This window comes from Thamnophis elegans, chromosome 11, assembly GCF_009769535.1.
Source record: "Thamnophis elegans isolate rThaEle1 chromosome 11, rThaEle1.pri, whole genome shotgun sequence".
NCBI classification, from domain to species: Eukaryota; Metazoa; Chordata; class Lepidosauria; order Squamata; family Colubridae; genus Thamnophis; species Thamnophis elegans.
The window spans coordinates 41266405-41290322 of NC_045551.1; the positions used below are offsets into that span (position 1 = coordinate 41266405).

At 40.1% G+C, this 23918-nt stretch overlaps 1 protein-coding gene and 1 long non-coding RNA gene across 2 annotated transcripts; one reads left to right on the top strand and one right to left on the bottom strand.

Moving 5' to 3' along the window:
- Positions 1–8289: 8289 nt before the first annotated feature.
- Positions 8290–16291, top strand: LOC116514694 (arginine and glutamate-rich protein 1-like). The gene is given in 10 exon segments (XM_032226352.1): positions 8290–8549; positions 8552–8586; positions 8589–8657; positions 8659–8718; positions 8720–8846; positions 8849–8873; positions 11432–11474; positions 11476–11658; positions 13898–13978; positions 15488–16291. Coding segments are annotated over 10 exon segments (885 nt in total). The 5' UTR covers positions 8290–8518; the 3' UTR covers positions 15719–16291.
- LOC116514695 lies at positions 16119–23908 on the bottom strand. The gene is made up of 3 exons (XR_004256156.1): positions 21577–23908; positions 20586–20812; positions 16119–20170 (listed from the first exon to the last, which is right to left on the bottom strand). It is a non-coding gene; the product is annotated as an uncharacterized LOC116514695 (long non-coding RNA).
- Positions 23909–23918: the final 10 nt, after the last annotated feature.

Genomic DNA, 23918 nt, shown 5'->3' on the forward strand with positions numbered 1-23918 from the left:
CAGAATCATTCATTATTGTTAAAGTAACATATAGCCTTCTTGGTTCTTGGTACCTTAGCATCTCAGGATTTTTTTTTCTTGGTATCTCTAAGCCAAAACTCAATTATCTCAAGCTAGTAGTTTGAGGGGTGTTTGATGAGAAGTATACTGTGTTTCCATCAAAAATTTAAAATGTTCTGTAGCACCTTGTGAGATCACTGCAGCTCCCTAGATACCTCCCTACCAGTGGTGATAAAATAATTTAACAACCAGTTCTCTGCTCTAATGACCAGCTGGGTAGGCATGGCTTAGTGATCATGTGATTGGGTGGGTGTGGCCAACTCAACATTACTCACATCGATGGGCCTTCATTAGCTGTTACAATGTAATAAGGGTTAACCGGAGAGGCAGTTTCTGCAAGCAGGGCAATAAAGATTAGGCTAGAAACACCATGTTTCCTTCCCGCTTCCTTACAGGATTAGCCCTGAAAAGTGGAAAAAAAAGGGAAATTTCTTCCAACAACTGGTTCTCTGAACTACTTAGAAAGTTCTCTTGAATAGGTGTGAATTGGCTGAATCCCACCACTGCTCCCTACCCTAGGTACCAAACACAGTCTGGGAACCCCAGACTAACATGTCCCACTGCTGCTGATTGTTCCTGTTCTCAATTATATCTGCCTTCCTCATTCTGCAACCTCCCAGATCTTGTAAATTTCCTGGATTTGAAAAATCCTCCTGGGAGCAATCCAACATGAGGTTTACCTTTGGAACAACTGGAAATACACTCGTACAATAAAAGACAAGAAACTCATGTACTAACGGTTAAAATACAGTAAAAAAACTTTGCAGCCCATCCACTTCCAAATATTATTGTTAGAGAAAAAGTTAAAATTACTTGTTTGCTTTCAAAATGAAAGAGTGGTTAAAAACACTCAGAAACAATTACTGGGGTAAAACAACTCTTGTTGGGCTATGCTAGATAACCTAACGTTTGTCACCTAAATTTTCCAATTATATTTTAAGATTATGCCAGGATGATTTTTTTTTACAGTTAAGAGTTATCAGGATGCTAGGTCCAGTTTATGTCAAAGTTTGCATTTCCCACAGAGAACCAATAACCAACCTTCACTGTAAACCCATCTTTGCTCATGTATTGCACTCATCTACTGTGTTTTAGCATTCATCCAGAAGGGCTGGGTCATGTTAAGATTCAAAAGCTGGAAGAGGGTATGTGTCAGGTGCAGCATCTCCTCCACTGACCACTGTCCAATGCTTCACAAGTAGTGAACTGCAGCTGTTTGTGCAGTGACTTTTAGTGCCATAAATGCATTTTTTAAAGTTAAGAACTCACATCTGGAACAGGTATTATCCACACAATATTGGTTTGCTTTTGGATTCAGACAAGAACAGTGGAGCTGTATTTTTTTTAAGCACAGGGATTATCTTTTCATTCCTCTGGCAATGTACAGTTACATGCTATGTACACACATCTACCTTATATCACAGATTGGCCGGTGGATGTCACTCTTTTATTTTATATCTTCCACAGAAGAGTGAATCAATTAGACTGGAAAATATTAAGAGAGATCACTAGGTTGTATCAGTTAGCAATATTCTTATACTCATTTAGTAAAGGCTTGACTAGTGGAATGGCATGTTCACTAATCCATTGTTCAAAAACAGAATAGGGAAGAAAATACAAGTTGGGAGGCTTTTTTTGTCAAAGAAGGAAAATTAAGAAATCCCAATTAAAATGCAACTTGTTAATTGATTCTCTTTGTGACTCCAATCAATTGTTTTCTTTTTAACTTCATTCAGCTTAGACTACATTAGAATGGGTCGTAGAAGAGAAAGAGATCTCAAGATGCTGTGCATGATAGATGTGTTTCCTGTTTGTGATGATATGAAGTGAGAGAGTAACAAAGTCAAAGGAGAAGTGGTGGGTTTTACCGGTAGCAACCCACCTCTGCAGGGGAGGGTCAACCAGAGCTTATTATGTTCTGCATACCCATATCAGGATAGCACCATTGGATGTGACTCAAAACAGATACAATAAAAGCATAAACACGTTGGGGATGGAAGCATCAATTTCATATTGGTAGTTTTTTGCATATTCCATTTATAAAATGCTGCTATTGTAGGTCCTCTCACTAGTTTATCACCCACTTCTGCTAAAATCTTAAAGGAACAGAGATAAAAGCTTTGGCTGTTGTAATAAACAGACTTACTCCTTTTGAAACTCTATTCCCTTGGAGTTTCATGTTCATGGAGTAGCTCATCAACCAACTCTCTGAAATTCATCTGAGGTGGATATTAAAAAGCCTTGTGTGTTGGCATGACTGAAACAAATTGTGATTTATTCATGCTGTGCTAAGCCAGTGTGGTAGGTTAATACACAATTGGCCATAATCATATCATGTTAAAATGCTGTAAACCACAGCGGAGTCACACAGAGTGCTAAGCCAAAATTAAATAAACCATATTATGGCTTTACATGTGTGAACCTAATCTTGTATATTCAAATGACTGCAAGATAGATCTGGTTGCTTTTAAACCAATAGGCAAGTTGTATTGAAGCAAAAAAGAGTTACGTATATGGGTAGGAGATCATCTAATCCTAACAATAGTCTATTATAAAACTGTCCTGGTACAAATACAGCCCAGGATCTGGATCCAGGTGTTTCAACCACTCAAGAGGTAAGGATTTTTTTTTCTATCTGCAATTACTGTATGCCATTTTTCCCAACTTATATCACTGTATTTAAATCACAGAGAGAAAGGAATGCTGATGAGAGGACCATAGATATTAATGTGCACACCATCGGACTGCAAAAATTCTACCATGAAAAACAGGGTATGACTGCCATTTAATTTCAAAAGTGATGATCTAGATCAGGGGTCTTCTAACCATAGACTGTGGATCGCACCAGTTCACAGCCCACCAGAAAGTGGCCCATGTGAGCGAAGCCCCATCTGTGCATGTAGGGGATCCAGGCAGCCCACAAAACCATGCCCTCCCTCCATAGAAAAAACACCCTTCAAGGAACCAGCCCCTGGTGCCGAAAAGGTGGGAAGCCACTGATCTAGATTGACCAATACTCTGATTCAATTTAATATAGCTTTCTTTGGTTCTATAAGCTTAAGCATAGCCAACAAAAGATTACATAGGGCATAAAATTACACATGAATATATTTTGATACACTCCAAAGTGTGGATGCCTTTTGGTATGAAATGTGGAATGAGCTAAGCTGATACGTTAAATTAATTGCAGTTTCTAAGACATTTGTATATACCTGTATTCAAAAAACACTTGCTTTAAAATGGGCGTGTTGAATCTTTGAGAAACTCCACTCTTTTGACTCTTAGCACTAGGTTTGTGTCAGGGCAATGAGTTTGCTTAAGTTCTGCCTACCTCCTATTATCAAAAGTGATTCAAATCAAATAAATAAATCCCCTGATTTCCATTTAGACTTGTGTATGAACCCAGATAATTGCTAATTCAATTAATTCAAATTGTTCATGGATAAACAATTGCATCTTATCATATACTGAACCAGTAAAAGGGGTAATTATACTTGGAAGTACACATCAATCCACAAAGAAATCACTGCAGTGGCTCATCGAAGAATTCAATCTTGTACATGTTTCAATTAGTTTAGCATTCATAATTAAGAAGTTCCAAAATGCTCTTTCATTTTTAAAAGGATAATATTACATATCATTATAGTGGCAGCTTCCGAAGACAACATAACATGTGGGGAAGAAAGGAAATCCATAGTATCTTCTGTAACTTGACTGATTCACATAAGAAGAAGTATAAGGATCTGCACAGCATGCTCCATAACAACTTCAGTTGATCTTCCTTTTGTTGTATATTTTCAACCATTCTTGTGGAGGGGGTAGCTCTTAACTATATTGGGATTGTGGAGAACATCTGGCATTTTAAGAACTCTCAGAAAATGATTGCTAAGGCTACCATCCACCCATATGCCTTGCTAAAATACCTATTTTTAAATCTTTATCTTTGAATCCCTTTTGTGGCCTTTAGAATTACCACCACAACTTAGCCTATAAACTTAAGAATTTTTATAAATACATTTCAGTATTATAATTTAATAGCATTGTATCAGCAGTTTTAGCTTTTAATTTTCTTTTATTTCATGTTAGTTTCAGTGGCATTATTGAAATGGACATTCTGATTCTCCTGCTCTGGTAGAGACCCACCAGGATCATCTTTAAAGTTCCTTACTTTTTCAGTTGGTAGTTGAGCACATTTCCTAAAAAAGGAAAAATCACCGGACAATATTCGGTGTGGTTCAAGAATTCAAACCAGAGGTGGGTTGCTACCGGTTCGCACTGCTTCAGGCAAACCGGTAGAGGAATGTTGGCCTGGGTTCCAGAACTGGCAGCGACCCAGGCTGGCCACACCTCCGAACTGGTTCCCTGGTTGTCACGGCATGTTTTTTGGCATTTTTTAATGTTGTGCGCACGCATAGACCTATTTACAGGCAATAGCGCATGTGTGCAGAGCGCGCATCAGTGAACACCAAATGTGTACACTAAACCAGCGGTAATGCCAACAGCAACCCACCCAATTCCAACTGTTTCAATAGTATGTTTTAGCATGGAAATCCTGAGTTCAATAAGAGTTTAAACATTTAGCAAGCATTTGAACAAGTAGATACTTAAGAGTAGTTTCTATATTGTATTTGTTGTTAAACTTCAAGGAAGTTGGTCAGGGAAGCTAGAGGTAAAATTGAAGCTGTAGTTTGATATTTAGCAGGTTCAGCTTAGCAAACACCTTGAAATTTACTTTTTTAATTAATTTGTAACCAATGACATTTAGAATCATGTACTTTCTTGTTGATGAATTACAAATGCATTTTGTTTGTTGTATATCTTGCCCACAGCATATTGCTGAATATGTCATGTGTGCACAAGCTGGTTTTGCAAAGCCACCATAAATTGGAGGCTGAAGTCCTCCAATGTCCTGTTTGAATACGGTGACCAGATGTATCACATAAGGAGGACATGTCCTGATGTTTGTCAAGCCCATCATCTGGCAGGCATAGCCTTAAATCAAATTTCTATTTCTTTTTTAGTATTTACTGGGTATCTCTTCCTGAGTAACTTTTCTTTGCCATACCAGTTTCCTAATAAGTGCAAACCACAACTTTACAAATTCCACTGTAACCTTAATTAGTATCCTAAAGTTGCTTACACTACTGCCTGAAATTGTAATACTGTAATCAATTACACACAGAGTTTTTGCTTCCTAACTGGCTCTAGTACATTCCTGCCATTGAAAAACCAGTCTTTCTCATGCTGGAAACAGTTAATTACATGTACATGAAGACATAATTAAAATGTTTTTGCAGTTTTTCCTGATTTTTCCATTTGTCCTTCTTTCCAATTGTCATTGACATCCTTTGCTTGTTCAGATATCTGGCGACCCCAGTGACGTGCGGTGAGGTTTATGGCTGGTGAGGCACTGGCACATATTTTGTTTAGACTTGTGGACTTCAACTCCCAGAATTCCACAGCCAGGCATGCTCAGTTCTGATTTAAAGCGACAACATTTGTTTTTCTCCTTTGCGAAATAAGTTTCCTTCTTTCTTTTTCTTCTTCCTTCCCCTCCTTTCTTCCTCTCTCTCCCCCTTCCCCCCCCCCCCCTCTCCTCTCTCTCACACACACCACCACACAAGTTGGATTGGACTATCTCTCCTACCCCCTTCCCTCTTTCACTCAAACTCTTTCTCAAACACGCACGCATGCACACACACACACAAACACACACACACAAAGTTGGATTGGAGGGAAGTCCACAGGAGGAGGCAGGAAGCCAGTTAAATAGCCATACTGGAGCACACACACTTTCCCCCAGCCCCCGGAAGGATCCAGCCCAGCTTCACTGATTACAGCTTTGAAAAAGACAACGTGGCTCTGCCTGCAATCAAACTACACTTGGGGAGGGAGAGCACCTCCCGCCAGCCTTTGCCCAAAGCCCCGCACCAGGATGAAGTTTGAATTCCTCCCCTCCCTCCGACCCACACGTACCTTTTCCCGCTGTTTCAGAGAGGATTTCAACTCTGCTCTTGCCTGTCATCATGAAAGAAAAAAAATGTAAAAGGAAAAGGCTAGAGCTGAGGCCAGGCTGAGCTAGTTGCTGCAGAGTCACCGTGGATGACTCTGCTTAACTGTTTAAAAAAGCCTCTAAAAAAGCGCCCTCTACAGGAGGAGGTAGGAGAACAATGTTCCTCATCTATGTCAGGATTTTTTCGGCTTTTAACCCTTGCTTAACTCTGCTCGAGTGATCATAAAACACCTAAATCAGACTAGATGAGCACATCATTCTCCTGCCTCCTCCTGTAGAGGGCACTTTTTTAGAGGCTTTTTTAAACAGTTAGCACTGAGCAGAGTCATCCATGGTGACTCTGGCAGCAACCAGCTCAGCCCTGACCTCAGCTCTTGCCTTTTTCCTTTATGTTTTTTTTTTCTTTCATGATGACAGTGGTGAGGCTCTGCCTCCCTGCCTTCCCTGACTGCACGTCACTGGGCGACCCCGAGTCTGAGTAGATCAAACTCATTTTATCTTGACAAGGAAAGGAAGGAAATTTTGTAAGTCACAAATAGGATAGATTCTTCTAATGGTTTTTCTCCAATAGCGTCATTTGCTATTTTGGAAACAACTTTGAAGCCTACTCTACATGGAATCCAAGACACTATTAATTATTAAATAAATTTGGGGGGGGGGGGAGTTGGGATTTTGTGTAAACTGTAGATAAGCTTCCTTTCAATTCAAACTAAAATGAACTCAGAGAGGCATAGCTTCTGGTGGGGGTACATAGAAAATGGCCATCCCATTGAGAGTGTTATACTTATTAAGTTTTAAATCGAGGATTAACAGATTCACAGAGCTGGAAAGTACCTTATAGGTCATCTAGCCCAACACACCACACACCCCGCTCAAGCAGGAGACCCTGTACCATTTCTGACAAATGGCAGTCCAATCTCTTCTTGAAAGTCTCAAGTGATGAAGCCCTCACAACTTCGGAGGGCAAACTGTTCCATTGGTTGATTGTTCTGTCAGAAAGTTTCTCCTTATTTCTAGGTTGAATCTCTCCTTAGTCAGTTTCCATCCATTATTCCTTGTCTGGCCTTCTGGTGCTTTGGAAAGTAGCTTGACGCCACGCCCCCCCTCTATAGCAGCCCCTCAAATATTGGAAACAGTTATCATGTCTTCCCCTCGTCCTCACTCTTCACTAGAGTAGCCATGGTGTAACCGTTCTTCACATGTTTTAGTCTCTAGTCCCCTAATCTCCTGGTTTCTCTTCTCTGCAATTCTTCTAGTCTCATCTCTTTTTTATAGTGTGGTGACAAAACTGGATGCAGTACTCAGATGTGGTCTTACTAGGGCTTCATAAAGTGGTATTAGTACCTCACTTGATCTTGATTGTATACCTGTTAATGCATTATCTGTACATGATGACATATGTACTACCTGTACATGTAATGCAAGTACCTGTACACAAGGACATACGTACTGCCTGTACATGTAATGTATGTGTACATGACATATATACTACCTGTACATGTAATGCAGTACCTGTACAAAGGACATACATACTGCCTGTACATGTAATGCACCTGTACATGACATATGTACTACCTGTATATGTAGTGTACATGTAATGCAGTACCCGTACATGACATATGTACTACTTGTACATGTAGTGTACATATAATGCAGTACCTATACATGGCATATGTATGTGTACATGTAGTGTACATATAATGCAGTACCTATACACGATGGCCATATGTACTACTTGTACATGTAGTATACATATAACGCGAGTACCTGTACACAATGACATACATACTGCCTGTACATGTAAAGTACATGTAATGCACTACCTATACATGATGACATACATTGGCCGCAAATGCAGCTAGGCATTTTGCGGTTCTTCTGTATTATTATTGCAATTGTGTTTATATTTGAAACAGAGTATGATTCCTGCTTCGAAATTCCGTTCGCTCACGGGTTGTGTCCGTGTCCGTTTCGCACTTTTCTCAAACCGGCCATCGCCGAACCTGAAGGAACTCGGCTCTTTCCGTAACACGCCGTAGAACGCGAAACCACTCGAGCGTCGTGGTCGTCACCACTCACCCCGCCCCCCGTTCCGCTTAGCATTCCCGCACATATTTCGGCTATTCCCGGAGAACCCCGTATCGTCTCCTCTTCGGACATTTCCGTAGAGGACTGCGGCGCTTTCCCTTCTTAGGCGCGCCGCCGAGGTGCATTGTGGGCGAGCGCAGTGGATCCGGGGCGGCGGAAGGAGGAGAATTTCCCCCGTTTCAGAGTCGAGACCCGCCGCCGCCATCTTGTCTCGCTGTCGCCGCCGGGCCTTGGGCCTGCAGTGCCGAGGGGCCCGCGAGGTGGACGTGGTGCACCCAGCGGCCCCCGCGTGGATCCTGGAGGCCCTTTGGAGCCGCGCTGAGGACCGCCACACCGGCGTTTGTTGAGGCGCTCGGGATGGGCCGCTCCCGCTCGCGGAGTTCGTCCCACTCAAGCGCGTCAAGAGCTCCAAGCACAACAAGAAAGAAACCGGAGCCGATCTCGGTCCCGTTCGCGGGAGAAAGAGCGTGCCCGCAAGCGCTCCAAGTCGCGGGAGGGCACAGCGGAGCCGCCGGAGGGAATCCCGCTCCAGATCCCGCTCCAACACGGGCGCCCTCCCGCCGCGAACGGGAACGCGATCGGGAACGCGCCTCCTCCCCGCCCGACCGCATCGACATCTTCGGCCGGACAGTCAGCAAGAGAAGCAGCCTGGATGAGAAGCAGAAGCGGGAGGAGGAGGAAAAGAAGCCGAGTTCGAGCGACAGCGGAAAATGTAAGTGGGGGCCGGGCGGGGCAGATCGCGGGGGTGGCTCCTCCGCTCCTTGTCCGGATGGACGGTTTTCTGAAGGATTGGCGGGAGGCAAGCAGCTGAAGGACGCAACAACCAACATGCGCACCCGCCGTTAAACCGTCGGTGGGGAACCGTTAAACCGTCGGTGTGGGGAATGGCTGGGTTGGCCTGGGGTGCTGGATAGCAGATTTGAAGGGCATCGTTGCAACCTGCCTAGAAAGGCAAGTGAGGAGGGTTGAAAAGGATCGGATTGGACCTGATTAGTGTTTTGGATGGGCCACCACAAGGAGATCAACAAAGCTGTGGATTGGAAAAAAACCTCTTCTAGGAGAGGATATCAAACCAGGCTTCTATATTGTGTCTGAAAAAAAAATAACTTGGGCCTTATTATGACCTCATCAGAAACTTGAATGTGACTCAAGGACAGAGGTCTTCAAACTTGGCAACATTTAAGACTCATGGAGAATTCTGGGAGTTGAAGCCCACAAGTCTTAAAGTTGCCAAGTTTGGGGACCCTTGCTCAAGGATATTGTTAACTTTCTTTACTATTTCCCAGGACAGCAACATGTCTGTTGATAAGGATGGAATTTTTTAAGATGATAAATTTATATTAAAATATCCTCATGACAATTCTTAGCTATTTTGACCTGTTTTCCCCTTTTCTGAGAGCAGTAATCACAGTTTTCTAACTGCAAACTTCGCAGTTCTTTTTTCTACATGATCTGATACTTCCGTAGTAAAGTAAATTTTATTTGAGTACCATTTTTTAATGTATTATTAAAGAGATAAGTGGGGGAGGAGCAGGAAGTAGGCCGGCTGTATTCAGCAAGGAGGTTAGCATGATGGTTCCAATTTAGAAGTTCATTGATAATTTTTGTAAAATAGCATTTTCTAATTTCTAATAAACCTTGCTGAGCAGCACCCATGAATACATCCCAGTGTTCTTTTATTGCTACAAATAACAATAAAAAGCATAGTCAGAGCTGTTGTAATTAATGCACTGCTTTTTTGACTTGGTGTAGAAAGGCAAGAGTTTTCTCTGTGTAAACAATTATGTTGTTTTAGATTATATTTATAATATTGGTTTTCCAGATTCATTTTGACAGAAGGCCTACACCAGTCTTGTCATTTGTGTAACATTGCTGTGGGAAGTGCAACGCTTGCATTAAAATGTCAGTTTCTATCATAACAATGAGAAGTTTGCACCCTGATTCAAACTGAAATGTGGAATGTCACGGGGCTTGAGATGGCCTGTTGATACTAAGTCATTAAAGTCTTGACTGAATTTCTATTTAACTAGACATCACTGGTAACAAAAGTTGATTAGCATTTTGATACTGTCAAAATCAGTGTCTGGATATTTGGCATTACAGAATCAGTTGGTTAAAACAAGGCTAAATATCAAAAGAAGAAAAATGATGCTTGAAAGATAGATAGGCAACAACACATTACTAGAGTCCCTGCTTTGCTTTTTATTGAACACCAAGTACTTTGAGGTATCAAAATGAATGCAATTCCATTTTCACAAAGTATCACTTAGCCAGTTAATCGGTAGAGTAGAATATTTGTATGAATATTTGGTTGAAATGAGAGTCTCCTTGGTGCTCTCTGACCGTGGTTGTTTTCTTACAGATATTCATTACGCAAACTAGGTAAATCAGTGCTAGTAGGGAGTGGAATCAAAGAGCACCAAGGATCCCTAATTGGATAATATTTAATATGCTTCATTAAATACGAGGAGATTATGCTCCATTCTAAATTTATTCCTTGCTTTATTGCATGTAAAAATTAGGAATATAAATTAGATCAGTAATGTATTCCCATCTATAGCATCTTCTAGGTGTCAGAAGAATTTATTCTAACATAACTGTTAACAATAGACATAAATTGAAGCTATGAGTGATATGGTTTGATTGTTTTATTCAAGAATTTTTTAAAAAAATATTTCATTACAAATTAATAATTTTAATTAATTTTTGCATTACATTTCTATTTTGTCCTGCTGAATAATTGATAACTATGTTACTGTTTGACAATAATGCTTTGACAACACATTTCACTGCTTGAAATAAGTTCCCCTGATGAATTGTCATGAAGTGCTAGATTTTAAAACTTGAGTTCTATATCATAACCAAAGAGATGTAATTTATTTCTGTGAAACACATTCTTCCCTTCCATCATTCTTGCATTAGGCCTCTGGAGACAGTGCATATTTTTGGTATTATAAAATATTCACCATGGTCTTTTGTCTTTATTTTGGCTTTGATAAATTTTAACTGTAAATATGCTTATAAATTGTAAGGTGTTTGGTCCATCTAAAGATTTATACTATTGCATTTGGAAAGCAATGCTTTGAATCTTATATTTCTCTCCATAAGTATTTCGTTCCTAAAATTATTTCATAATTTTTTATCATATAAACGCTCAACATTTGCATATTACAATGCATAAGTGTGATGTGTGGAACAGGTTATTGCTGAAGGTTGATGACAAAATTAATTTTCTTGACATTTGAAAACATATATATTCTCTCCCTGTAGTCGGCAACAAGAAATAGAAGAGAAACTTATTGAAGAAGAGACCCGCCAGAAGAGTGGAGGAACTTGTAGCAAAGCGAGTGGAGGAGGAACTGGAGAAGCGGAAAGATGAAATTGAACGGGAAGTTCTCCGCAGGGTGGAGGAGGCTAAGCGCATCATGGAAAAACAGTTGCTCGAAGAACTCGAGCGACAGCGACAAGCTGAACTTGCTGCACAAAAGGCCAGAGAGGTAACGCTCGGGATCGTTTGGAAAGTAGAGACAGTCCATGGCAAAACTTTCAGTGTTGGGTTGTGCCTCCTGTTACGTTGAGAAGGAGATGGAATTACAGCAATCTAATTCCTTTCTTGTGTAAACTTGCATTGCTGCGAAACCTAATTTCTAACTTATTCAGAGGAGCTAACTGATACCTCAAACATTCTTCCAAAACCTGTGAAAGGATACTTGAATTTTAATGGAACTGGCCTACTTATTTGAGACTTGTTTGAAACTTTGCCATGGCTGCAGGATATATCACAGTTCTTTCTTAACTGGGGGAATGGGTTGAACAATCTGTGACTTTGTATCCTTCATTTGTTTTGTTTTATTTAGACTGTAAGAGGCTTTATGCCTTCAGTCAGCAAGAAAAAATAATAACAGCAGGGTCCATCATTGAGCTGCAATGCCTTATCTTAAAGAAAGAGTTTTTCTTGTTTTTCCTCGTAAGGCAGTCATGCATTCCTCTTGACTACACAGTGGAGTAACTCTGGAACTGTGGTCCCATTCACTTTCACAAAAGGCCTATGCCAAATTCATGAGATCCAATTTTTACCAGTGCTACTAACAACTCCTTCTTTTTCTCTAGACTAGAGAGTGTAAAAGAGCAGGTTGTCCTTGTCTGAAGTTGAGCTAAACATGTGACTTCTTCTGTCAGCAGCTGGAGCAGAAGCTGAAATGTCTTTCTGTGAGACAGTAATTTGCTACTGGAGGTTTTAATGCTTGTCAGCACTAATCACTCCAGGATCCCCAAATTTTAAAGTCCTTTTAAAACTTTCTTAAAATTAGTGCTGAGTTAAACAACACTCTCATGTTTTCCTGTATTATGATTTGATTAGTTGCTTTATATCAATTTAGTTGATAATAGGAGAGACGTTTTAATAAGATACTTTTTAATATAATACAATATGATTAAAATTTTTAAAAAATGCATGTGATGAAAATTCATTTTAATTCTACAATCAAGATTTTGGCTTTACATAATGCTGAATTATCTAAGATTTCAAATCTTTTTGAAAATTCTAATGGATTTTGGGCTGAAATCATGGTTCCTCACCATTCTAAGAGAAGATTAAACAGTAGTCAGTGAGTGGTCACATTAGGACTTTTACTGTGGAGCATCACCTTGAATTCCTGGAGTGAAGGGTGCAAACCTGTAGCTGGTTACTAGACATAGCAAGAATAGTTCTTCAAATACTTGCTTTGTTCTATTAAACTATATTTTTGTGCAGACCTCAGGCTGTTTACAAAAACTGCCAAATATAAAATAACATGAATATTTATTATGCTAATTGAAATTACTCTTGCAATCTTTTGCTTATGAGTTGCATAACAAAGTTTCTTTAAACTTTTATAAAAAGAACCTAGATTTGATTTCTATATCATACTTTCAATGGACTCCTGAATACCAGTTTTGGTATTTAAATGGTAGAAGGACAGTTTAATACTGCCTTTAAACTTGTCACACCATCGGATGTTCAGTCCATTTGCCCATAAAGGAAGCCATAGTTCTACAGAATATGGATTACCATTTGTACTTTTTGCTAACAGTAAATGTATTTTTCTTATTAATTGTTTGCTTAGGAATGTTTTACATATTTTTGTTCCTTCTTACCGTAAACATCTGCATTCTTCAGCTCAGCCTTCCTTGTATGTTGTTTCTTCTTCTTTATAATGGTTGAGCTGCTGATGCAGGCATTGCCAAGCTAACAGTACAAATCATTTTAAAGAGGAAGCTGGCGCGTATGGCAGCCGAGGAGCACACTCTGCAGGACACTGGACAAGACAGTAAATATTCAACTTTTAATGCTGATTAAAGGAGTATAGTAAAGAATGCGTAGGTATACATAATTGGTGAGACAAACTATTCACTTTATTTATATTTTAAATATTACTCTTTTAATTTGGTAAATGCTATCCAGTTTTGTAGTTGTCCTTGTTGATTTGGTGATATTAAAATGCTAGTAATAATTGGCTAGGATTCTCTGATTTGGAGGGTTTAGTTGATTGCTGTTTGTTTGGATTGGGAGGGATGATTTAAATTTAGAGCTAGAGACCAATTTTATGGTTGCACAGTTTGCTGTTGAAAGACAAGAGGGTGGCTATAAAGCTGTCCCTTTAGAGTCAGTGCACAGAAGGAATTTCTAGGAAGACTAGTGCAGATGGCTAAATGAGTATTTTACTTTCTAACATCTTACCCTATCCTCCCGTTTAGGAGGAAGAGCGTGCAAAGCGTGAGGAACTGAACGAATACTAGAAGAGAATACAGAAAATTGCAGAAGCACAAGCTAAATTGGTAAGTAGTTTTACTGTCATTCAGAGATAAAGGAGTAAATCCATGGGGAGGTAGAGTAGGATTACTGAACATAAATTGCAGGTTAAGATTGCATAATGTCACCGATTCTTAGGCCCATAATTTGATTGAAAAATGGTCTATCTCTTTGTTAGGATGTAGTCACAATCTCTTTCTTTTCACTCCCTGATATCTGCTTTGGAAATATTGGGGAAGCCACCACTGTACTGGTAGTCTAAATTTATCACCAGTTACAATGCACCTTCCCCCAAAATATCTTACAACGTAGATTGGCCTTTTGATGGCTATGTCTTTTCCCTGGTTATATATCATATTTTGGATGTTAGGTAACTGGCCACATTTATGGGTCACATGATTGTGATTTATGATCTTTTTAAATGAGAAACCGACATTTCCAACAAAAATTGCTCACTGGGGACAATGGTTCACTTAATGACAGCTAAATCAATGTGGTAAAATATGGGTCAATCGTGTGTGCCTCGACTTAATGATGGTTACACTATGCAATGGAAATTCTGAGCTTCATTACAGTCATAAGTCAAGGACCACCTGTAAGAGGCAAAAGTGGTTGACCTGAGATATTGCCAAACACCCAGCTTTTGTATTGGCCCCCTTAAATCTATGAATGTTATCAAATTGTTAACATAATAAGAGAACTTTATTAAATATGGGACTTGAGAATGGTTGTGTGGTTTTTTAAATTTCATATCATTAATAAAAATGAATTCAGATTTTGTTCTAGTATCATTCAGTTTTTCTTAAAATCAGAATCTCATGTGCAGTGTTTGAAATGCAAAAGATTTTACTTCTCTGTATTTATGGATAATTTCCCCTATTGTTTACAAAAGAATGCCATGGTGAAAACCCAATATAAAAAATTAAATAAGTAATTCTTAACTTTCATCCCAGAATTCTTAACTCCTAGCTTTTAATTTGCATTAGGAGCTGTATCACAGATCAGATTATGGTTGACCTTGCAGGTTGAATTCATAAATTAAGGCTAGAGGAGAGATACTCCAATGTACAATTAATTCTAGATGGATTGGTTAAATCTGATCTTTTAACTTCATTGTGGTCCTACATCATTTTTGATAGCAGTCTGTTCCTGGGTGATTTTAAACTTCAAGCATCTTGGGTCAATATTTCTCAGCTACTTTTATTTTATAGTTCCAAATAGTTTTCCTAACTTTCTGTTGGAACATTATTTAATCTTGCTTGATCTTCTCAGCTTCTTTGTTTTGATATTTTTTATATTCTTTGTCCTGTCACCACTTCAAGTGATTTTTTAAATGAAATTGTGATAGGAAACAATGTGAAAATGGCTTATTTCTTTGAGTAATCCAAGACAGTTTATGGTGTTACACTGTTCCCCTAATGCTAAAGATGAAATCAGTTCTTCTCAACAGAGATATGCTAGTACCACAAAGTTACATGTAAAGTTATGCAAAGAGTATAAAATGTAATCTAAACTCTCTTGTTTTCTGGTTACAGGCTGAAGAACAATTGAAAATTGGTGAAGAACAAAGAAAAATTCATGAGGAGAGGATGAAACTAGAACAAGAAAGACAACGTCAACAAAAGGAAGAACAAAAAATGATCCTAGGCAAGGGAAAAACTAGGCCAAAACTGTCATTCTCACTAAAGACTCAGATTAAATTTCAGCTCCGAACTCTTAATGAAAATTGGGGGAAAAAAAATCTTTGTATAGTAGCTTCATGTTGAAGTGGTTTTTTTTTTCCTTTGGTGATTTTTTTTGGGGGGGACATCTGAAAAGTTAGCTTGTTCCTATAGGGGCTGTGCTCTGCATCTCTTATTTTAACGTCTGTTAAGTTAAATCCTTATCAGATCATTGTCTTAAAGAATAAATTTATTCTTATCTGTTTTGATTCTGTGATAAGTGGTTTGATGCAGATCAGATCACTTTATTAATTATGTATGGTCTGATAAGGTTTTTACTACCCGCTGATCTCAGAGTTATACTCTGATGCTAACTATTAAAGCTGGTTTTATTTTGCTAACTTTAAAAAAAAAGTTTGGCAAATATATTGGTAAATTCCCACGTGTACTGGATCCTCAGTGGTTTGTTATACCAGTGTCTTTTGATACTATTCCACTATTGTGCTTGATGTTCCTGATACAGGTAAGGAAAAAGTTGGTCAGTGTTGCTGGAGATGTGTAAGGGAGTTCAGTATTGTCTCTACTAGAATTGTTTTTATTCCACTGATAAAATTCAACCAGCATTCCCAATTGTGTAAATAAAACCAATTTGCTGAATAAAATGAAATATTAAATTCATATGTTTAAGTAAATTTTTTTAGTGCATGTATATTTTGTGCTAATAAAACTTATTTTCCTCAAATCAGGCACACATTGGAATTAAGTCCACCAACATTTTCATACTTTCAGAGCCAAGATAACACTGCAGGTTGAAATTATTGTCCTGTTAAGTGGCTCTTGCTAGTTTAATGATGGTTTTACACTGATGAGGCAGTTATTTCAGCTGTGGATTTACTGTCTTTTTGGCCTTGATAGTTACTATCATGTTTCCTTTACATAATAAAATTGTGGACTGATACACGTCTCAGTTTCAAAAGCAATTGCCATGGAGTGTTATGGAGTTCTGTGTGAGGGCAGCTTTGGTCTTGTAATTAGTTTAATAGTTTTTGGATCCCCAGCCTGAACATGATGGGCAAATAAAATTGCCCACATAGTTTAAAACAATCTTATTAAGAGTACTCCATTTTTACGATCCTGTAATCCTTAATTTGGTACTGTTCCTGAAAATACTCACAGGCACTTCTGGGCATAAGTTCATTACAGTAATTTTGTAACCTTTTTGCCAATGTTGTAAGATTAAATAAAAATTAAGTTTCCAAGTAATTGCTAGTCCTTCTAAAAAGGTGCGACACTTGCATCTTGCTTGTTTTCGGCAGTTCCCTGAATTCCTTTTCACGTGTAGGTTGAACCTTGTCATGTACTATTTCTTCTAGACTGTAGCATCCTTAGTTAATATTCTTATTCCAGTATTTAAATCAAAATATCAACAACAATGGAACCCATTTAGTTTTGTTTTTATGTAACATCAATTGTATCAAGTTTCCAGTATGTGGCATAGGTTGAACAGACTCCTGTTTTGCTTGCATAAAGTACGGAATGAAAGATCATGAAGTATACAGTTGAACAGTCGGTATCTCTGAGGATGTTTTTAATAAATTAATATTGCTGTGACCATTGTGCTGTTCTTAATTTAATTAGACTAAATAAAGCAATAATGCCTGAGAGTTTCAGATTATTTCAAATCTCAGATTTTTTAAAAAAATAATTGCTCTGATGCTGTAACGGGAAGCATTCCTTTAGAAGAGACCATTTGAAATTTCAATTACTAAATGTACTAACTGTACATTGGTATTTTCAAATCTTGGACTCTTGCGCATCTGCTTATATCAATAATTATATTTATATTATATACATATATATACATATACATACATGCATATGCATACACACAGACACACACACATATATGAATTGGATATAGAGTCTGCTTTTGCCAAAGCACAGTGCATTCTCTGAAGTGTAGAGGAACGATATATCAATTCCCCCCTTCCCCATGTGCAGCTTGTACATATTCAGAGGATTCTGGAACCTTCTAGATCAAATTTTCAGAGGTCCATCGCAAGGAAGGGATCAATTAGGAATCAATCATCAGTCCCAAGTCAAAAGTCTTCCCGGAAAACTTGTTATGGATTGAAGCATTTTTATTTATTTTGTTTTCACAGTTGCCATGTCCATAGAGTCTACTTTTTCATTTGGGAAGCATACTTTTTAATATATATTTGCCTTATAATTGTAGTATAATCCAGTTATGCAATAATGCCACTAAGGAAGTAGACTTGGGAGTGTTTGACCTGTTTGTTTTGCTTTGCTACAACTTCCTCTGTTTTATTTCCCTTAAAAATCCCATCACTAAAAATGTGTTCACTTTATTATCACATGTTAGCAAGATAATGCTCTGGGTTGCGCTTGACCTTGGAGAGAAGGGCTTTTTGTATTGCTGATGCCAGCATATGGGCTGTCAAAAAGAAAAATAGTGCATGCTACAATTTGTTCTATCGGGGGCTATCTTTGACGAGTGCCTCAAAGTTGATGCAAAATGGAAAGTTGCTAGTCGATGAAAGCTGCCAGTAAATATAATCACCACTTGTGGGGATACTGATTAGCTTCCAGTAAGTCTTTGTGCATAGAACTGACCCTGGTTCATTCATCCCAGATGGAAATGTGGAAAGTACCATTTGCCATATGACATCAGGAGCATAATATTTTGGAGGAGGATGTACATGCTATCCTTACTTTGGAGATCTGAATGGTGCCTTCTATGATAGTATTCAGGAGGGCCATGGAAATGGCTCTTCCCCAAACCCCTTAATCAAAATGTTATTAATTGGCTTTTAAAGAGTTGAAATATTGTCACTTAATATAAGTGCTGGAGTTAAGTTGTAATGTGTGGTTTGTGGTTGGTTATAAGTTATAATTTTTATGAGGTTTTTTTAAATGATGGTGTCTTTGTAGTGTTGGCAATACAAAATATGAATATTATAAATAAATGTTAAGTTGTAAAATAAAATGGATACTTGTTAAAAAAAGGGAGCAAGAATTGGAAAGCCCTAATAGTAATGAATAAACTTTCATAACAGTGGCTCTGTGTGTGTGTGTGTGTGTGTGTGTGTGTACATATATGTATGTATATGTGTGTGTATAATGTATATGTGTGAGTGCATGCACATATGGCTCTCACTTATAGGAAATGATCCTGTGCTCGTGTCCTCAGCATAAAAGCTTTATTCAGCAGAAATATTTCAATGGAAACCAACTATTAGCAATGTCCCAAATAAAATATGTAGAAAAAAAATAATACATCTTGATCAAAACCGGAACAAAAAGTTTAGACATTCCCAATTCTTCCTTTAATTAAAAATAGCTAAAATAGCTTCACCAAGCATGATGAAATATAATTGTCGTTTCTAGTTATACTGCAAAAACTGCTAGTGAAGAAACACTGTCAACAGGCTGAATTTGAGGTACAGCTGGAGCTCAAGTTTGATTTATTTAGAATTACGTTTTGTAGTCTAATAAAACCGTATCTTCATAGACAAGGAAAATGGTTCCATTTCTTAATATTCTTCACTATGTATATAATGAGCATGCTACTTGTTTCTAAAGCTTTCCTGCTATCAGGAAACATGGTGTTGACTTAACTTTCAGCTAGGTTGCTGAATCTCTGAAGGCTAAGTTATTCTGATTCCCATTTTTATTGCAAATTCACTAAATGTCTGTTTTGTTCCATATACAAGGGGAAGCTTTAGTTTTGCACTAAAGAAAGCTGTTCAGAATTTATCCACATCTCATCCTGTTTTTACATATAACAAAATTTTCTAATTTTGGTCTTGCTGCTAAGGCCCAAAATATCAAGTTTGGAAATTGTAATATTTTAATTCAGTTTTGACTCTTTTTTTTTGTTTAATATGGTGTCAACTGCTGATTCCCCCCCCCCCCCCAAAAAAAAAAAAAGCTGAGCATATGGAACAGGTTGTCTGTAACTATTTAGAAGAGGAAAAGGTTACAATTACCAGTTTCTGGTGTGGCGTCTTAACCGATTCCAATTTGAAGTATTGCTGCCTGTGAAGTTTTTGTCCCAACCAACGAAATTTCCTGGAAGGACATTGTCAGGACAGTCACTTATGGGGAAGAAAGAAAAAAAAAAGCCGTTTTGTCCAAGGGGTTATTTTTGCAAGGTTTCTGCCACTGACCTTCTCTTTATTTCCTTTCTTGCATTGTGACTATTCTCAGCAGCTGAGGAAATGGTGACGAAGCTTCAAGTTGAATTTGCAAGGCTTTTTCTTTTGCTTGAACTAGAGTCAAGAGGACTGGTCAAGAGGATTGATTCTTTAGTCCATGCTTTTAACTTCATTCTGGCAAAATTGAAACTGTCTGATGGAATTCTTTGGAGCCAGTCCAAATGCAACTTGATTCCTATAGTAATTCCATCTTAGGTTCGGCCAAGGCTTTCTGGTTTAGAGACCAGTGCCAACGAGAATTCTTGGAAGCTAGATCCTGGGGGCAGTTCCGTGGAAGTCAATCTGAATCATCCCAACCTGCAATCCAAGGCCTGTTTACCTGCAATCCAGACACAAATGGTTTTATCACCAGCAAGGCATACTTTTTATTTCCAATTTGAACCACAAGAGACTTTCAAAGACCCAGAAGGAACCCCCCCCCCCAAACAAAAAACCCTTTACTTTTTGCTTAGGACCAGACCTTCCTCTCTCCTTAAAAGGAGAACCTGCACTGAGCTAATTGCCCTTTTGTTCCCAAGGAGAATAGTTTTGCAAAGAGGAGAAAAAAGCTTTTCCACAAGTCAATTTGTTCAAACCGCCTTCCTCTTTGTATACTCCTCAAACCAAGTAGATTTCATCAGACCTTTTTTTATTTTCTTTTTGCACCGTGGCCAGGTAGACAAGCATCAGAGAGCAAGCAAGAAGCTTCCGCGACATAGAAACGAAATCAAAGCCCAAAGTTAGAGGCTTCACACCTCTTCCCTTCGCTGCTGTGGTCGGCTTCTCTTCCTCCTGCGGGCCTCGCGTGGCGGCCTCGACCCCTTTGCTTGCTTCTAAGGCTAAACAAATCAGAGTAATTCTTGCCGGTAGACCAGGCCTACTTATTCCGAAGGGGATGAAAAGTCGCCGGTTCCTGGTTTAGGCAACCACAGCAGTAGGCCCCTCTAACATCCGCAGCCCTAGTGGTGAGCCAAACTTGATCCTGCGAAAATAGATAAGATAAGAATTCAGGAACTTTTTTAAAAAAAACTTATTTAAGGCTATTAAATTGGGGCTGTACAAATCCGAGCGATTGCTCCCCCCCCCCCCAAAGAAAGAATTAGAGATGCTTGTACTCTATGCCACCATCTAGTGGTCAACCTGATTTTTGGCAGCCAAGATCTGGTCACTCCAATCTTCTGCTTCCCCCGTTTATTATCGAGGAGCCTTGACACCTCGATAGTAAACGAGTTATTAGAGTTCATTTGTGCTGTCCTTGAGGGAGAAGAAGAAGTGAAGTGACCAAGAAAGTGATTCCGTTCTTTTCAAGCTTTTTCTCACACGCCATTCAGTAGCAAAGGCCCTCCCGGCAGCAGCACCCACATCTACTCAAAGGCAGCTGAGCGAAAGAGCCCCGAAATCGTAAAAGAGGAGAGTCCGGAGTTTAGGGCGACCGGCGGCGGCAGAGATCCTAAGCAGTCCCATCAACCCCTCCATTTTTAAATGCTTCTCCTAGGCATCTTTTAGGGGCGTCCTACCTGGGAACCTCAGCCCGTCCCTTGCTGCAACTGTCCGGGACTTCGGCCGGGGCTCCCTGAGCGGCTTGAGTTAAAAGCCCGATCCTCTGCACGGTTCCTCGGGAGAAGCAGCCACCCCGAGGCGTCCAAGGAGTTTCGGAGCGAGTCCTTCCAAGGACCGCCACCCACATCCCGGATCGCCGAGTACACACCTGTACCCCCCCCCCCGCCCTGCCAATCCCGACCAGACCTTATAGCTCCGCTGTTCCAACAACAGCCAAAGGACCCCCTCCTCCCCCGGAGCCACCTCTCTATCGGTTGTCCAGCTCAGCGAATTAGATCGGGCCAGGGGGGACTTCCAGGCGCCGTCTTCCTGAATGAATAAAAGTCAGAAAAAAAGTTGAAATCCTTTAAAACCATTTCTTTTTTGCAATTCTTCCAAGTGTTCCGAGGAAGGTCTCCTTGGGGCTAAAGTGGCTGGCTTCACTTTGTTCGTTTCCTTCCCCCAGCCACCCCAAAAAAACCTCTCAACTTGGCTATTTCCAGATGTTTTCTTCTCCCAGCTGGCGAAGCCTCTCGGGGTTCTTGTAGGGCTCCAGAGACGCCTATCTCAGAAGGGCGAGTTGCCCCACTTTCTTCTCGGTTGTGGCTCCGAGCCTCTGGAAGGGAGTGTCGTTTCTTTTTATCTTTTTTTTTTTTTTTTTTTTTGGAAAAAGGTAACTTCGGACAAAGGTGGTCTCCCATTCCTACAACCTCCCCGCTTCTTCTGCTTCTCTTCACCTCTGGGTCTGGGAGTCGCAGCATTGAATCCTGTGTGTGTGTGTGTGTGGGACACACACACAAAGGATTGCCCCCTCCCCACAGCCGAGAAATTATTTGGGCTACTCGAATCATTCCGCTTGGAGGAGGTGAATTTCGTGCAAGTGTCCCAGGAAAGAGAGAGAAGCGTTCGATCCGGAATGAGCAGACTCTAGCCACCCTATTTCGGTGACTGCGGGAGACGGTACCAAACCTGGAGCTGCGAAATCGGAGTCACTCGGTTTTGGAAGTGGAACTTTCGCTCGGCTTTAAGAAAAAAAAATCCCCCCGCTAAATAAACACGGAAAAAATTCCAGAAATGCAAACCCGGTTTCCCCCCTTGAATTATTAACCCTGTGTCCTGGTGATGACTTCCTGATATCGTTTTATTTAAGCGCAAGAACATTTAAGTTTTTTAATGAAGAGAAGAGAATAAAATTCTGCGTAGACGTGACATTTATTTTCCAGGTGCTTTGTTCCCTGTGGTTAAGCCAATATTGAAAAGTATTTTCAGATTCTCAGTCCGAAAGAACTAATGTCTTTTTTTTTAAATAAAGTCATTGCGTTTATTTTTAAATAGGTATTTCTCTAACAAACCTCTAATGTCTAACCGTACACTTGAGGTATCACGTATCCTTCTAATATCGGCGCAAAATTATTTTTGACGGCTATCTTTCTTGAAATCCACGTCGTTTTAGATAATTTCGAATTCCTACCTCTCCACCATTCAAACCCTCAATTAAAACGTTTTATAATTCATAGCATATGGGCTATATCTAGTTTTAGCCAGATTTTAATTTGCGTTCGTTTGCTTTGGCTACCTGCCGATTAAGACAAATCAGATCGAAAGCAGCCCATTTCACCTCTAATTCCTAAACGGATTCAATCTCTTAAAAAGCCCGTCGTTAACAACCGACGACGATTTCAACAAAACTAAAAAACAACAACAAAAGTTCCACTTTGACTTCAAGGCGAACTTTTCCGAGGATCGCTAAAAGCGAAGGTTAAAATAAAAGGCGCGTTTTCATAGCGGCCGCTAGTGGGTGCTGTCGCTCTATGAAATTACACCCAGCTGGCGGCGGGCGAAGAACGCAGCGATTGGGGTTGTGGAAAAAGCTAGCGCGTCCTTTAATTTCAAGAGTACCGGCTCCAAACTTAGTCGCGGGGCTTCCCTTCCAACGAATCCTTGGCCCGTTTGGGCCCGGCAACCGAACCCAACCGCGCCGCCCATAAAAGCCCCCCCCCCAGTGTCAGGGGTTAGGAGGCCACCTGCAAAGCGGGAGCAAAAGCGATACAGATGCGCTGCGCGGGAGAACTTGTGCTTTCAGCTCGCAAAGCCAGAATTCTTTCGCACCCCTTTGGTAGCAAAGACTTTGCGCAAGTCGCAGGATCGCAAACGAGCCGCACACAAGGCTTTTTAGGAAGGGAAAGAGTTCGAATGCAGTGGAGCCCTCCTCCCGGCGCGCTCCTTTATTGCCAGCAGTGAGTCCGCCAAAGGAACTTTCCAGGGCTCCGATCTTTCTGGCGTCTGTAACTCGAACCTAAAGAGAGTCTCGGGCTCGGCGCTCAGAGGCCACCTGCTTTGCAGAAATAAGGCGAAGGAAAAGTTGGCCAGTTCCGAAGGACGTTCTTGCCTTTGGCGCTCGCAGGCTTGGCAGGGAACGAGAGAAGGGCGAGCCGCTCCCTGCGCCCGATCCTCAAGAAACACACCTGCGCCCAGCTTGGGGGGGGGGAGCAGCGCTGGCCTTTCTCGTCTCCCCAGCGCAGCGCCCGGGCGGAGGCGGCTCGCGCTGC